General features: G+C 29.8%; 1 protein-coding gene across 2 annotated transcripts; it reads right to left on the bottom strand.

The window, feature by feature from the left end:
* Nucleotides 1-5,364: 5,364 nt before the first annotated feature.
* Nucleotides 5,365-10,530, bottom strand: LOC133788690 (uncharacterized). 2 transcript variants are annotated; one of them, XM_062226247.1, is made up of 10 exons: nt 10,325-10,530; nt 10,149-10,221; nt 9,901-9,948; nt 8,558-8,627; nt 7,901-7,991; nt 7,718-7,779; nt 6,569-6,885; nt 6,462-6,495; nt 6,245-6,373; nt 5,365-5,863 (listed from the first exon to the last, which is right to left on the bottom strand). In XM_062226247.1, exons 2-10 carry the CDS (start codon nt 10,161-10,163, stop codon nt 5,673-5,675), a joined length of 957 nt encoding a protein of 318 aa, XP_062082231.1. In that variant the 5' UTR covers nt 10,164-10,221; nt 10,325-10,530; the 3' UTR covers nt 5,365-5,672. The 2 variants fall into 2 exon arrangements, with proteins under 2 accessions (XP_062082231.1, XP_062082232.1); XM_062226248.1 differs by having other exon boundaries at nt 10,321-10,530.
* Between the last annotated feature and the right edge of the window lie 4,575 nt (nt 10,531-15,105).

Genomic DNA, 15,105 nt, shown 5'->3' on the forward strand with positions numbered 1-15,105 from the left:
CATCTCACCCATTTCATCCCAATGAATGGGTGATCTACACTTCCTACCATACAACATCTCATATGGAGCCACTCCAACCGTCGACTAATAACTTTTGTTGTAGGAAAACTCAATCAAGGAGAGGTACTTACTCCAGGGTCCCTCGAGCATGCTCTAATAGTGATACCAAGTTGTAACGTCCTACTAATCAAGAACAGTTAGACTGTGTGTTTAAAATAGTGCTTAACTCGATAAGCGAGTCATTTGGACTCAAAAGTATAATTAAAATTAAACAATGGTTTAGGTACTAAAAATTTTGGTCAATAAAATTAAACTTTTCATTACAAGGTTTGAATATATACACAGGATTCCAAAAGTTTATGAACAAAAGATAGTTATATTAAACATTACAAAATATCTCACCTAAGTGGCAAAACCAAACTAATGTTCTAAGTTCCTCAAAATTACTTGACCATGGTGGCCAAGTAGGTTGAATATGTACACGCCGCTCTAAAGCCCTCCAACTCATGGCTGGTCCAACTCTAGCTTACCATTACTTGCACCATACAGCACCCATGATCCAAGGCCCAGGAAGAAAACCCCACATGGCATAATAATAATCCAATTATTTATAAGAAATAAACACATGCTTCTCATAAACAAAGTGCATTTATTTCGATCGTATAAATCGTAAACATGTTTCACAGTCCACAAGTATATTTATTTCAATTAAATGAATCATTTACACAACCCAGGAAAACTGCCTTGCCGAACGACCCAACTGAGCGAGGTGCATACTCCAGCGCCAAGCCTATGGTCCATGCGGGGCGAGTGAGGACTGCACCCTTAAATTAGACTCGCCTTTACGGCCTGCGTCATACACGCTTGTCAACCAGCCCCACGTTCAACAAGATGGCCGAGTATATATTATACCAATCATTCACAGATAATTCAATGCTAACATGCATAGCAACCAATCAGCTCTATGTGCATATGCCAGTTTTCTTACCTCGGGTCCTGTGCTGAAGACGAAGCAACCTTGAGCCCTACGGAAACCTAGTCACAACATAAATGGTATGCTTATTAGAGATAAACTTCAAATCCTGAATTCCAATCAAGACCCTAACTGTTGGAACCACTGATCCCAGTTAACGGGGTACTAGAAACGCCCCCGAGCCCCTTAGTGGGCCCTCAAAACAGACCCTCGGAACCTCGAGTCTTATCTCCAAAACTCATAAAATTTACCTTTCTTGGGAAACGGCGTAGTTGCGCCCTACCCCAGCGCGGTCGCGCCACTAGCTCTGAAACCCAAAATTGAATTCGAAATTTCTTACTTTCTGGGACACTAGCGCGGTCGCGCCACAACCTAGCACGGTCGCGCTAGGTCACCAGAAACCCAAAAACGAGCCCAGATTTTTGTGTTCTTCCCCACAATCGAAAGTTACGATTTCCCCTGCATAAGTAGACCCAAAAATCGACCCAAATAGGTATTTCCAGCAGATTTTTTACCACAAAACACCTCAGACAAGTTAGAGAAACTATAATCAACATCAAAATACCACAAAATGCACCAAAACCCATCCAACCAACAAATTCAACCCTTGAGTCTTAAACTCAAGCTTTAAACTCCAAATTCCAAACATCTCAACTAGAATCCACAAGACCAACTGCAACTGAACTTTTAAACAGATTATAAATAGTTTTCAATCCTTAAAACACCCAACTGAACCTTCCAATACTACCCAAACTGAAAATTCAAGTCAAAACCTCAAAAATCTCAAGAACACCCAGAAGAATATGAAACTTAAGAAAAGGAGAATTACCTTTCTGAATTTCAAAATCCTTGGTTGTTTTGAAATCTCCAACTGCTCCTATTCCTTTGAGAAATCTCTATTCTCCTCCAAATTCACAAAATCAAAACTTGATCTTGATCTTGAGCTTGGTATCCTTAAAAAATGCTCCTCCAAAGTGACCAAATGAAACCAAAAGAATGCCTTAAACGTGAAGTGTTGACTGCCTACACACTTAACCAAATTTTATCTATCCCATGGCAAAAAGACCAACATACCCCTCTCCACAACCTCCTTTCTTAACACACCTCAAGGGCAAAATGGTCATTTGCCTATAATTCCTACTAAACCTCAAATTACACCACTAATTCCCAATTTAACAACTATTCCATCAAACACAATAATTCCACCAAATAATTTTACTTTACTAATTATCTCAAAATATATGTAAAATTACCAAAATACCCCTTGGCTCACCCCGAGCCGGGTATATATTCCTGTTGTGACTTTTTTCGCTAAATTGCTCGAAAGGATTGACTCATGCTAAATATCACAAATATGCATATAGCATATAAAATTACAATTTTATCTTCAACAAGCCAAAATTACGAAAATGCCAATTTTTAACAAAAGTGGATCTTTAAACAAATTTAATACACAAATTCATGCATACTCAATTACATAAGCATAATAATCGCATAATACAATTAATCAACACATAATTACCTCACTTGTCCCCCTTGCACGCTAATCTATATACTTAATTCTATTAGAGATTTCTGTACTGTTACAATTATCTTTGGTATTTGAGTGTCTTCTCATATCTTTGGTATTTCTTGACAAAATGAAGATAGTTTTGCCGAATATTATATAATAGATGGATATATCTTTGCATGTATATATATATATATATATATATATAAATATATTAAATTATTATTATTATTATTATTATTATTATTATTATATTCAAAGATTTGGAAAATTCAAATGTGTTGAGGAATTTTTTTTTCCGTGGAAAATTCATGAACAAGTGTTGAGGAACTCAGATTTAGAGAGAGAAAAAGATTAGTAAAAGAGAATTATATATATATATATATATATCTTCTATTATATAATAAGTGTGTAGGTAACTGAAATTTTTTGTTTTAACCGTTTTTTTATTTTTTTTACTTTTAATTTTAACAGAATATTCTTATACTTAACATAATATTATTATATTTAACGGTAATTTATAAACACTTAAACTTAAATAAAATAAAATAAATAATTAAAAAAGTTAAAATATGATATTTTTAAGATATTTTACAATGATAACTATTTAAGAATAATAAATAATTAAACAACTTAGAATATAATATTTTTAAGATATTTTACAATGATAATTATTTAAAAATAATAAAATCATTTTATAACTTAAATAAAATTTAATTAAACTTAAATTTACTTATTATAATAATATCATATTAAACACATAATATAATCTACTGTCAATTAGCAACAAATTGTTTGTTTTTAAATACTAGCAAAAAACTTAAATTTAAAATCATGTATAATATTTAATATTACATTAAACATATAATATATAATTAATTGTTGTCACACCAAAATTCAAAATCTACAACAAACATAAACTTAAACAAAAATAAATAAATTATTTAATTAAAATAGGATATTTATTTTAAAATTTATATGACATTAATAAAAATTTGATAAAAATAATTAATAAATTATATAAATAAAACTAAGCAATAGTGCGTATTGCTTAGTTTTATTTATAGAATTTATTAATTATTTTTATTAAATTTTTATTAATATCATATAAATTTTAAAATAAATATCCTATTTTAATTAAATAATTTATTTATTTTTGTTTAAGTTTATGTTTGTTGTAGATTTTGAATTTTGGTGTGACAACAATTAATTATATATTATATGTTTAATTTAATATTAAATATTATACGTGGATTTTTAAATTTAAGTTTCATTTTTTTTAAAAAGTAATTTGCTAATTCACAATAGATTACATAATATATATAATATGATATTATTCTAATAAGTAAGTTTAAATTTAATTAAAATTTATTTAAGTTATAAAATGTATGATTTTATTTAATTTAAATAATTATTATTGTAAAATATCTCAAAAATATACTATTTTGATTTGTTTAATTATTTATTATTTTAAAATAATTATTATTATAAAATATCTCAAAAATATTATTTTTTAATTATTTATTTTATTTAAATATAAGTATTTACAAACTACCGTTAAATATAATAATATTTAATTAAATATAAGAATATTTCGTTAAAATTAATATTAAAAAAATAAAAAACTATTAAAATTAAAAATTTCCATTAATTACACACTTATTATATAAAAGATATATATATATATGTTTGAATGGTATATATAATTAACACATATTAACGTCTATCAAACTTTTTTTATCAGAAAAATAGTGCATAACTATAATATAAAATGATAAATGAGTGTTTTACACGTATGAAGCGTCTAAATAAATGACGGTTGATAGCATACCTCAACAAAGAATTAATAAATAAAATAAAAGTAAATATACAAAAGGAAAGTGCTATGTCAAGATCATTTTTTCTAATAGATTTACATGAAAAATTATTAGAGACTCATTATTTTTTAGGATTTATATATTTTTGGACCTGTATTTTTTCCTATTACCTGTTTGGACCCTGTGTTTTGACAAATTACTTTTTGAACCTTATGTTTTGTAAAATGGTTAAAGTAGAACCCTAAACTCAATTTTAATAAAGAAAAAATTGAATATAACAATACAGTTTTTAAGCAGCATGATTTTATTTTTGTTCTGAATTATTAGTTTGGTAAATTATTTGTGATTTTAATTGAGAAAACATTGACCAAAATTGGTTTTAGAGTTCTATTTTAACTATTTTACAAAACATAGGGTCTAAAAAATAATTTATCAAAATACAAAGTCCAAACAAATAATGGAAAAAAATACAGAGATAAACCTTATTTTTTATCTCTATACACAAGTACAGAATATTTATGGAAAGTATTTTTTTATGTAAAAATAAATTGTATAAATATTTCAAAAGTTACCTACTATTGTAGATTGACTTGATAATGAGAAATAAAATTTAAAAAAGACAGTAAAATTAATCACAACCTAATAATTTTCCAATTATATAATTTCAACAAAAATAATGAAAGAAAGGAGTTTTTCAGCTTGTATAGTATTAGAGAAAATATTTACATATAAGCTATTAATTATCATGCACGTCACAAAAAATATATTACAAAAATGAACTTTCAACATATAAAGCTATATATGATCAACATAAATAAATACAAATATTATTGAAGAATTTAGGTTAACAAAAGGTAAAGATAATTTGAATATTCTTATAAAGAAAAAATTTACAATTTAAATAATTTTAACTCATAATTAATACACACATGTTAGTGAGAAAAATTGAAAAAAAAAATGTATTTTAAGAGATGATCATATATTTATATTATTGATACTTGGAATCAAAGTAAAGAATCACCTATTAATAAGATCCTTGAATCCAAATAATTACAACTCATACAAGTGACAAACAAATTAGTATTTAATTAAAAATTAACCAATTATGACATTTAATCTTTTCAATTAAGATCCACCACGCACCTTCGAAAAAAATAATCATAACAAATAGTTATAAATACTTGACCGCCTTTTTTTTTTGTGTGTGTGGGGGCGGGGGGGTGGTTTGTCTCGTCAAGTAGTAGTCAAGGAACTACAGCATATTTTGATTGACAAAGATTCACTCAAAAAGATTTGTCACGTTCTCAGCAATAAACCATATACCTCAGTAAGTATGAAAGTATTAATAATAGCAATAATAACAATATCGCAGCTAAGAAAACAGCTTCACAACACGAGATACCCTCCCGAAGAAGATCGGGCACATGCTTGTACTGAACCTAATGACCTCCTTCATCCACTGTGGGGCTACTCTCTCCAATGTCCCCAAGGATAAGACATTGTATTGCAATTCTACTTCATTTCCATCTGCCTTGTTGACCCATGTCAAGCTAAACGTGTAACCTATTAAAGCCATAACCATTAATTAATGAAGTGCTAAAGCACTACTATGCCAAGAGATGATAGGTGAAATTCTAAAGGAAAAACGCTTGATTGTCAAATCGTGTTCGAACAAGCATGAGACTAAACAATTGAAACCATAAATGATGTTAATTAAAACAGGTTATGGTATGACAGGAAGGAATTTGCTCTGTCATGCAAAGATAAGTAGCCAACAGACCCACAACGGTTGCTACAAAATTTGTGTTATACATTAGTAGCAAGCAATAAATGAACTTATGAAGTAGGCAAATACATAATCAGAAGAAATGTGAGTGCAAAGGTAAGATAAGAAAGCCAATTTGTAAAGAATGTAAAACATTTCTTAGATATTTTAACAGTTACCGCTTGATTGATGCTCTGCTGATACGCATATTCCTTCACTTTGACTAACAGAGAACTTCATGCCCACCAAAAACTCAATAAGGGCTTGAAACAGGCAGTTAGAAGCATCTTCAACGTTTACATCACCACCTGGAAAACGTAAAGAATATATGAAAAAAAAAAGCCTAGAATGTACTAAGCCGGTCATTTTAGAATAAACTTTAGATCAGGCACATACCTGATTTATCAATTAGTCTTCTACAACATTCCGGCTGAAAGTTTGTCTAAGATTAGAATAAGAAAGAAAAAAATATATCAAATATTTGGTAAAATAAAAAAGATTACCAGATAAGCTTGCTGAACATTCTCAAGAGCCCCACTAGGCAAAGTTTCTGTATGCAAGTCCTTTGTTGATTCCCTTTCAATGGCATCATCTTGACCACTGCCATGAGGAGCGGCTGCTCCTGTTTCAGTCCCAGAATACCTCCTGCGTTTACTACTCCTTGTCACTCGTCTGTTTGAGCTGTCATATAATTCTCTTAATGTGATTTGAGTGCTTCCTGGTGTACTCGGTTGCCTGTGATTTCTGTCCTCTTTACTGCCAAAAGTACTCTCATGTTGCAGCTTTTGCAGCCTCACAATTTCTTCAGAAAACACTTTATCTGCCATAAATTTAAGACCACATTAAAGAAGTATCAAAAATTAATATACATGGCTTCCCGTGTGAAACAATCACAACCTTCTTTCTGTGCCACTATGGTAAGTAGATGTTGTCAAAGACAACAATTGAATGGAATATGACAATTATAACATATGCCAATTTAAAGGTTGCACAACAAAGGAAGAGAATTATGTGTCCTTGGTAAAGGAGAAACTAGAATACACTTTTCTAGCAATTTATAATTAGAGATAAAAGGTTCTCCCAGATAAGTCCAAGGGAAAACAAACTGAAGTTTAACTGTTTACAAATTGTGTATAAGAAAAGAGTTGTCTCAATTTTAAATATGATGCACGAACATTATGTGTCATATAGATGCACACATACTTTCATGAATCCAAATATTTTCAGCAAAATCCTGGCAGGAAAAAAATATACCTAGCAAGTTCATTCACATTTAAAATTTACTGAACAAGTGAAAGTGAAATATTATTTTTGGAAGAGCAGAGATCAAAGTTTGGACTGCCAGCATAAATTTACAACTGTCACGTAAATATAATGAAAAAAATGAACCACAGAGAAATTAATCAGCCCCCGCAGAACTAATAATAAAGATACTAGACTCAAACATTTTGTCCCATAAATAGATTTTTCTTTATGAATAAGATATTATAACCAAAGGTGCAGACACAATTTCTTCAAATCTGAGTGGCTTTCTTTATCATAAATAAATGCACTTCAGGGCACTATAATCTGAGATTTGACTGAAATTCTGAAGGATGTGGAATTACAAGAAATATTAAGCACCACTAATTTAAATACCCAGAAAGACTTACTCTTCTGGCCCTCTTCCATCCAGAGTTTCTGATACTCAGCACATTGTTCATCCTTGGAAACCCTGTAATCAATGCAACACATTGTTCAAGAGACCACACTTAAAATGCATCAAGTAATGATTGAATTAAATCCCATCAAAGGGGAAGACAAAAGGGAAAACAAATGAATTTACGATTGCATGCCTAACAGAAGCAACTTCACTTCTCAGTTCATCAACTCGAGATTGCAATCTCTCATTTTCATTTCTCAAGTGTTCAACTAACTCCTCTGTAGCTGAAAAATTAAAACTAAAAAACATAAATCCTCATAAAGAAGCTTTATAAATCAACGATGAATGTTTATGTTGAAACAGTGAAATAAACTCAACACTAAACTATAACATGAATTAACAACAAAATCATCAATCTCCATGTACAAACCCATCAAGATCAACAGAAATACCTATCAAATCATTTACTGGCCTCTGCATCTTTCAGAACTTTACAAAAATAATTCAAAAGATTATTTGCTCATCTAATGAATAATTGAAGAAATCAGGTCATCCAAAAGCTGCGACAGTGGGAGGTAAAATTAATCAAATTCTAGCTAATTTGTTGGCTAGAGGTCATGAAAGATTCTAGATCAAATTCAAGCCTGTAATTATTTCACTTTTCTGATAGCAAGCTCAAGATTAATCCAGTAATATTTCAAGGAAAGAGACACTGCTGCAAGCATGATTAAGTGAACATAACTTTAGGAATAAACCTTTGCTTTCCACAAGGACCTTTTATATTCTGAAAGATCTGAAGAACTAAATAATCATTGCATGATTACAAGTCGAGGGAAAATATAGTACATACCAGATACATAATTCACAAATTTTACTTCTTGATCTCTATTGAGCTCATCCAATTCAGTAAATTTCTTTGTCTGGAAAGAACCAAAAAACCAAGTTTCAGTTTCATAGAAAGTTTACACATTTTTGGTAGGCTATCATTCGCTATGAAAATAGCAACTTGTACAAAGTACTTCTGAAACTTTTAGTATTGTTCTCAAATATTTAAATTTGAAAATCAATCCCTGAAGTTATAAGAAAATAAGTGAACTCTCTTCTGAATGTAGTTTACCAACTATTAACCAAAAATTATCACTTTTAAAAAAACTCCATTAAAGAACAAGCAATGCCAACATTTCCTAAGTGTTTCATATGACTCATAGATTCATTAAGCATTACACATAACACGAATGAAAATTAAACTTATCATTTTGCCCTCAACACAGGTACATTGTGGATCATCCCACAGTTTGGGAAACTAGTAAATTTTCTTGTGAGCACCATTTGATTTTCATTCCATAAGTTTGGAACCGTCGTACTTGTAAAATTCACTCATTTATATGCTCTATTATTATTATTATTATTATTGTTATGAGCCAACTTGGATTGCTAATTTCAATAATAGTAAAATTGAAAATCGCGTGTACACCTTTCATATGCAACACAAACATGTAAAAAAAATAGATTGAACAATGGGAAGTAATTGAAAGATGCATTATTGCACTTTGTAATTTAGATATAATCATCTTTTAAAATTAAGGTTATCTTTCGATCAAGGATTTTTATGTAGAAAAAAAATAATGAGGTAAATTACAAAGGGGAAAATAGGAAGAAACACTTTCTCAACTTCTTACATAACCTGTTTTTTAACTTCTATCGTTCCTTACTTTTCGTGATAATTCTAAGCCCCCGAAACTTATATTAAGTTAAATTATTCTCAACCTTTTTTTTTCCCTTTTTATTATTATTGTTATTATTATTACTTTTAAAAAATCCAAACAAAAGAAAATCCCACTATATTTTTCTTGCTTACTTTCCCTAAAAAAATAAGTGAGAAACAGGGGCCAAAAGCTTGGGAAAAAATGATCACGAGACAAAACTCAGGTGGATAAGCAATAGATTAATAACTTTCTACTAAATTTCCACCTCCTATTGTAAATAATTATAGCCCGTTTAGAATTTTGTTTAAATTAAGAAATTGTATACACCAGTGATCAAGCTTATCAATATATTGAATGCAGGATATAAAAACGTAAAATATCCTTCAGTAGAATAGTAGAACTTGTAAGGACCAAGTCAAAGGCAAAATCTTGACGGAGAACAATAATATTGTAAATGCTAAATCTAATAGGAAATTAAGTCGCATACCTTCATTTTATTGTACTTATCGTAAAGCTTGGAGTAGAGAGCCTCCATCTAGAACCCACACCAAAAAAGAAAAGAACATTGAATTGCAAACCAAAGTGTGAATCAAAATGACCAATTCGATTAATTATAATATTGTAGAAAAGGCAGAAAAGCCCTAAGAAGAAGAAGAATTAAAGCAATTTTGACACCTTGGAAAGTTATTCAGCCCGTATGGCTGGCGAGAAAAGAAAGAAAGAGAATAATAGTACCTTGGATGCCTCCATGGGAGGGGCAGTGAAGAGAAGAAGCGGGAAAAGCGTGTTTTCAAATGCTCGTGCTGAGCTGCGAAGAACAAAAATGGAGATACACTTAGACAATTCCAAAATCCATATCCCAAATCAATTTAGCATCAGAACTCTCAAACAAAATCTAAATACAAACCCACCGATCTAAAGCCAAGAACAAAAATGGAGATCTGAACCCAGATTTGAATCATTAAAACAAAAATCGCTCAAATTTGAAGCCGTTTACTTAAGAAGCAGAAGAAGGTTAGAGGAAATCCACGCCCAAAACCCTCCTCCCAACGTCTAGGTTCTCGCCTGAAGCTCTCCGTCCGACGTGCAGTTTAGTAGCAGTTACTCTTTAATTCAAATTTTATTGATTTCATGAGATTCCTTCAAAATGTTGCTTTAGTCGGTGGGGCTGTTTTTTCAGCGAATAGAAATTAGACAGGTGTCTTATTTGTTGGGTCTACACAGGTTAATTTTGAGGAATTTACAAAAAAAAATTACTATTTTACATTCAAATAAAAAAATTCTTATTTTTATTATTTCTGGTAAATTTTTACATTTTTGTTTTTTTTTTATTTGTGTTGTTTTTTTAGTTTTTTATTGATATATATTGTTGTTTGTGTTGTTTTCAAGTTCTTTTTAATTTATTTTGGGTTGATGTTGTGAAATATTGTTGAGTTGTATTCTAGTTGTTTTTTTTTTAAACTTTTTTTTTGTATGAAACTTTATAATCGTATTTTTTTAAATTTAAGTTAGTAAAATTGAAAAAACAAATTAATGAACGTAAAAATATAAAAAAAATCTATTTTATTTATAAAAAAAATGTGTATTTAACTATTTTTATTGGTTTTTTTGTTAGCTTTAATAAAATACTACAAATATTTAGCTGAATATACATTAAAAATAAATTTTTAATAATTATATTAATATAAATTCAAATATTATAATAATATTTACTACAAAGCTAGATATTTAATAATTATATTAATATAAATTTAAATATTATAAATATCATTATGATTTCTGCAGTCCTCACAGGACTAAGTCCACCATGTGGGTCCCATTATTATTCCAAGTGTCAAAATATGATAATTCTAAACAATATATATATATATAAACATGTATATTTAACATTTTGACATTTTGTAACTAGTAATGTGAACTAAATGAGAAAGATTTCTTTAGGTGACAATGAAATGTAAGGACAATATTGTAAATAAATGCGCACATTATTGTACATAAGAGGGCAATATAGTAAATTTCGGATTGATGTATTGAGTTATTTACGAAATTGGGTGCGTAATAGTTTTGCCACTACTGAGTGATTAATTATAGAATATATGAAACATTGTTATAGTAAAACATAACAAAAGCTGATATCATTTTACTTCTTTTTATATGAATTTTGTTATCAGGTTTCAATGTAGATATTTCATTTTGGGTTAATTTGTATGATAATATATTAATTATTAATTAGATAGTTTACTGAGATAAAGAGTTATTAATTTTATTTAAATTTTAGTTTAAAATGGAGAGAACATTGCTTGATGAGGAAATTATTATTTTGTCGCTGATTGGGTGGAAGAACGAGTCAACCAACTATGAAGTGTCGATATTATGCGTGTATCGAATTGGGGGCAGTAGAAAGTCCCTTATTACGCTAGTGTAATCTAAGTTGTAGTGATTGAAAACGAAGACGTCCATCTGGTTTAAAACTAATACTCTTTGGCCATTTAATCAAACTTGCATGATTCTTGTATCTAACTGTAAGTGTTGTGGGGATCCTGGAAGCATGTACGTTGTCATTGAACTACCTCCCCTTATGTAAATATCGACAACTTTGTCTTGGTGAGGAAAATATTTTGATGTAGCGAAAATTTGTACTCCAAGGAGGATTGATTCTTTGTTAAGGCTGATGCTGAAAACATCTTAAATTTGTTTGGGTAAGTGAATAACTTTAATGGTGGAGTTCGGGAGTCGAAGAAGTATAAGCTTTCTTTTGTGCAATATATCGCATCTACTCCATCCATTGTAACCGTGTGGGCAAAGGTTTTATTAAGCTAGTTAACCCAATTTTTTTTAAATAAAAATTAAAAAATGATTTATTTACTTTTAAATTTCACCCATGATGTTGATAGTTGAAAAGACCTATTGTCGACATCAATTTAGTTATCATTGAAATCTTTAACTGTTGCGAATGCCTTGACAGTAATTCCCATTGATAGAAGGTTGTGTGTTTGAATTGCTTGTCCACGACCTATGTCTCATAGTCATAATGCCTCCCTAGGTTGTAGTATAACAATTTCATTGCTACTTCAGCCCGTTGGTTTGGTAAATAGGGGTGGTTGTAGGGGAAGGCCAACATTGCAATGCGTTTTAATATTCTCATTTCTAAGGTTGTTTCCATAGAGCAACAAATCTCGAGTTGGAGTGTGGCAGTGGTAGGTTTCCTGTTGAGTTACCATATTGTTTGCATTTGGCTTGTGTATATATGTGGATAAGGAGGAAGGATGGTGGTCCGTCCAGCTTGCGAATCCAGCAAATTTATTGAACTTGTTTGTGTACATAGTTATAATTTTATATCGATTAGCGGGTCCAATGTTGGTGATCGCAACGCGATTCCAGATGCCAGAGAGGATAATTTTTCCTATGCAGTACCTCCTACAAAGTTTATTATATTTTTTGAAACATTGTTAGGGAAGAAATGTGTTAATTATGAAAATTAATAAGGTAAAATTATGTAAGAATTGATTAAATTAATAATGTACTATTGACATGTGTAACGGGGAACATAGAATAGTCTAAAAATTTAGTAGGTAAATTAGTAATTTTAACTTACAGAATTTGTGAGAATAACGTATGTACCACATTGACCTTCATCAAACACAATAAGTGCATGTCTTCCACTTCCAAAAAAAAAAAATATTGAGTATCTCCCTCTTGGAAATGGGAGAGGATATGGTTCGGTGTGACGTTTTACAAGCGAAACATGTTGCCATAGGTGAAAATATAATTTTATAAATACTTAAAGTGCAATTCCATATTTATAGTAGAGTAATTGCGGAATTAATAAATAAGATTATTGAATTAAAGAGTTTAATTAATAATCTGGTTTATTGAAGCTTCGTATTATAGGTCAATGGTCCTCAGATCACCTCTGTCCTACACTGTCAAAGGTATGGATGTCAAAAGAAAGATTTGTAGAGAGAATGAGTTAATTGCAAAAGAATTAATTTTCCAAGACAAATAAATAATTATGTGATAAATATAGGCAATTGATTAATTATTTAACTATATAGTTTTTATTTTTAAAAACTATAGGTTAAAATAAATGTTAATCTTGTTTGGATTCATATATAAAGAGAGATTAATAATTATCTTATTTAGAATAAGATATTTATTTATTTATTTAAAACTGATATTTTAAGATAAAGTTAATTTTGAATTAATTGATATTTATTTTGGGATAAATATATTGTCTTAAATATTAATTAAATGAACAATTAAGAAAATTAGGGATAACCCTAATGGTGTGGTCGACACACTCACTGTATAGTGAGTGTGGCGCCACACACAAGGATTTCCTATCTTTGGGATTTGAATTTTAAATTTCAAATAATTTGTTTTATTTAATTATTATTTTTAAATATGATTTAAATTAAATAATTAAATAAGGTTATAATTGATTAGTTTTATTTTAATAAAATAAAGATTAATTAAATTAGTTAATTATCTTTATAAACCTGAAAAAGAAGCGATACTTTTCAAGTGATTTTTTTTCATAGATTGTCAGACTTTCTCTCTGAAACAGAAGTGATAGTTTTCCTATACCTGAAAATAATTCAATTCTTTTTCTCTCTACCAAACCTCTTTGGATCTCATGTATTGAGTATATCTAGAGAGTCATAAATCAACATTTTGAATCCTACGTGCCCACACACGTTCTTGTGTGTTTGAAAATTGGTCTGAAAGATCAAGATGTGAGCTTTCAGAACTTGGATAGGAAGATTGTTGATTTTATACAAAAAGATTCGAATACACTTGATAGGCTATAAGAGGTAATCTCTAATCTGATTGTATGTGATTTAATATATGTGTATGTGTGTGTGTGTATGATATTGGCTGGTATTAATAATTATTAAAAATGATTTATTCCCCGCTGCGTATCTTTGATTTGCTCTTTTAATACCAACATAAAGTTCAGTAGTACACCTTCAACTACCAGATACCAACCAATATTTATTGGTTCACTATTTTTTTCAATGTTTTTTGTCCATATGGTTAGGTGAACTACCTCATGCAAAGTTAATTAGTTGAGTTTAATATTAAAATTTGATTTAGTATTTACCTGGGTTTTTTATTTTAAAACGATTACTAAGTGTTGATGAGTTTGCTAATTTGAGTGCTCCTTAATTTTTTTGTGTTTTAAAAGTAATTGTTAGTTTAATAATTGAGCAAGTACCACCTTCAACAAAGTTATAATTATTATAGTGGTCAAATTGGTAAGAACTAGACAAGGCATAAAATAGTTGAAAACAAGCGGTAATTTCATTTTGTTTGCCTTTGCAGTGTTTAAGTAAATGGCCTCACATACTTCTTCAGAAATTAGAAATCAAATTATTGAAGTCATGGTGTAACACATTGGGAATTGAGGCTGAAAAAACCATTAAAAACTACGTTCATTTTTTAACCATGTTTGTGAAGGTCCTTTTTAAGAATAATTTGACATTTGATCATTTCCATTTACATTAGTTTATGCTAAACGACTTCATCACTGTTAGTGTCGCCAACAAAATCAATCAATTACTCACGAGAGAACATTCATTGCATAAAATAGGAAATTTCTAAAAGACATTCATGAAAACAAATGCATGTTGGTGTAACGCCCCAAACTCCAGGGACCGTTACGGTGTGCCTTGTAAACAGTGCTAAACTC

The sequence above is a fragment of the Humulus lupulus genome, chromosome 7 (genome assembly GCF_963169125.1).
Source record: "Humulus lupulus chromosome 7, drHumLupu1.1, whole genome shotgun sequence".
Taxonomy (NCBI): domain Eukaryota; kingdom Viridiplantae; phylum Streptophyta; class Magnoliopsida; order Rosales; family Cannabaceae; genus Humulus; species Humulus lupulus.

Excerpts from the sequence above, each read along its gene's own strand:
- LOC133788690 (XM_062226247.1), bottom strand. Across the intron at positions 7,992-8,557 it reads ATTTGTGAATTATGTATCTG|CTACAGAGGAGTTAGTTGAA; the intron begins GTATGTACTATA and ends TTAATTTTTCAG. Across the intron at positions 6,374-6,461 it reads AAGACTAATTGATAAATCAG|GTGGTGATGTAAACGTTGAA; the intron begins GTATGTGCCTGA and ends TACGTTTTCCAG.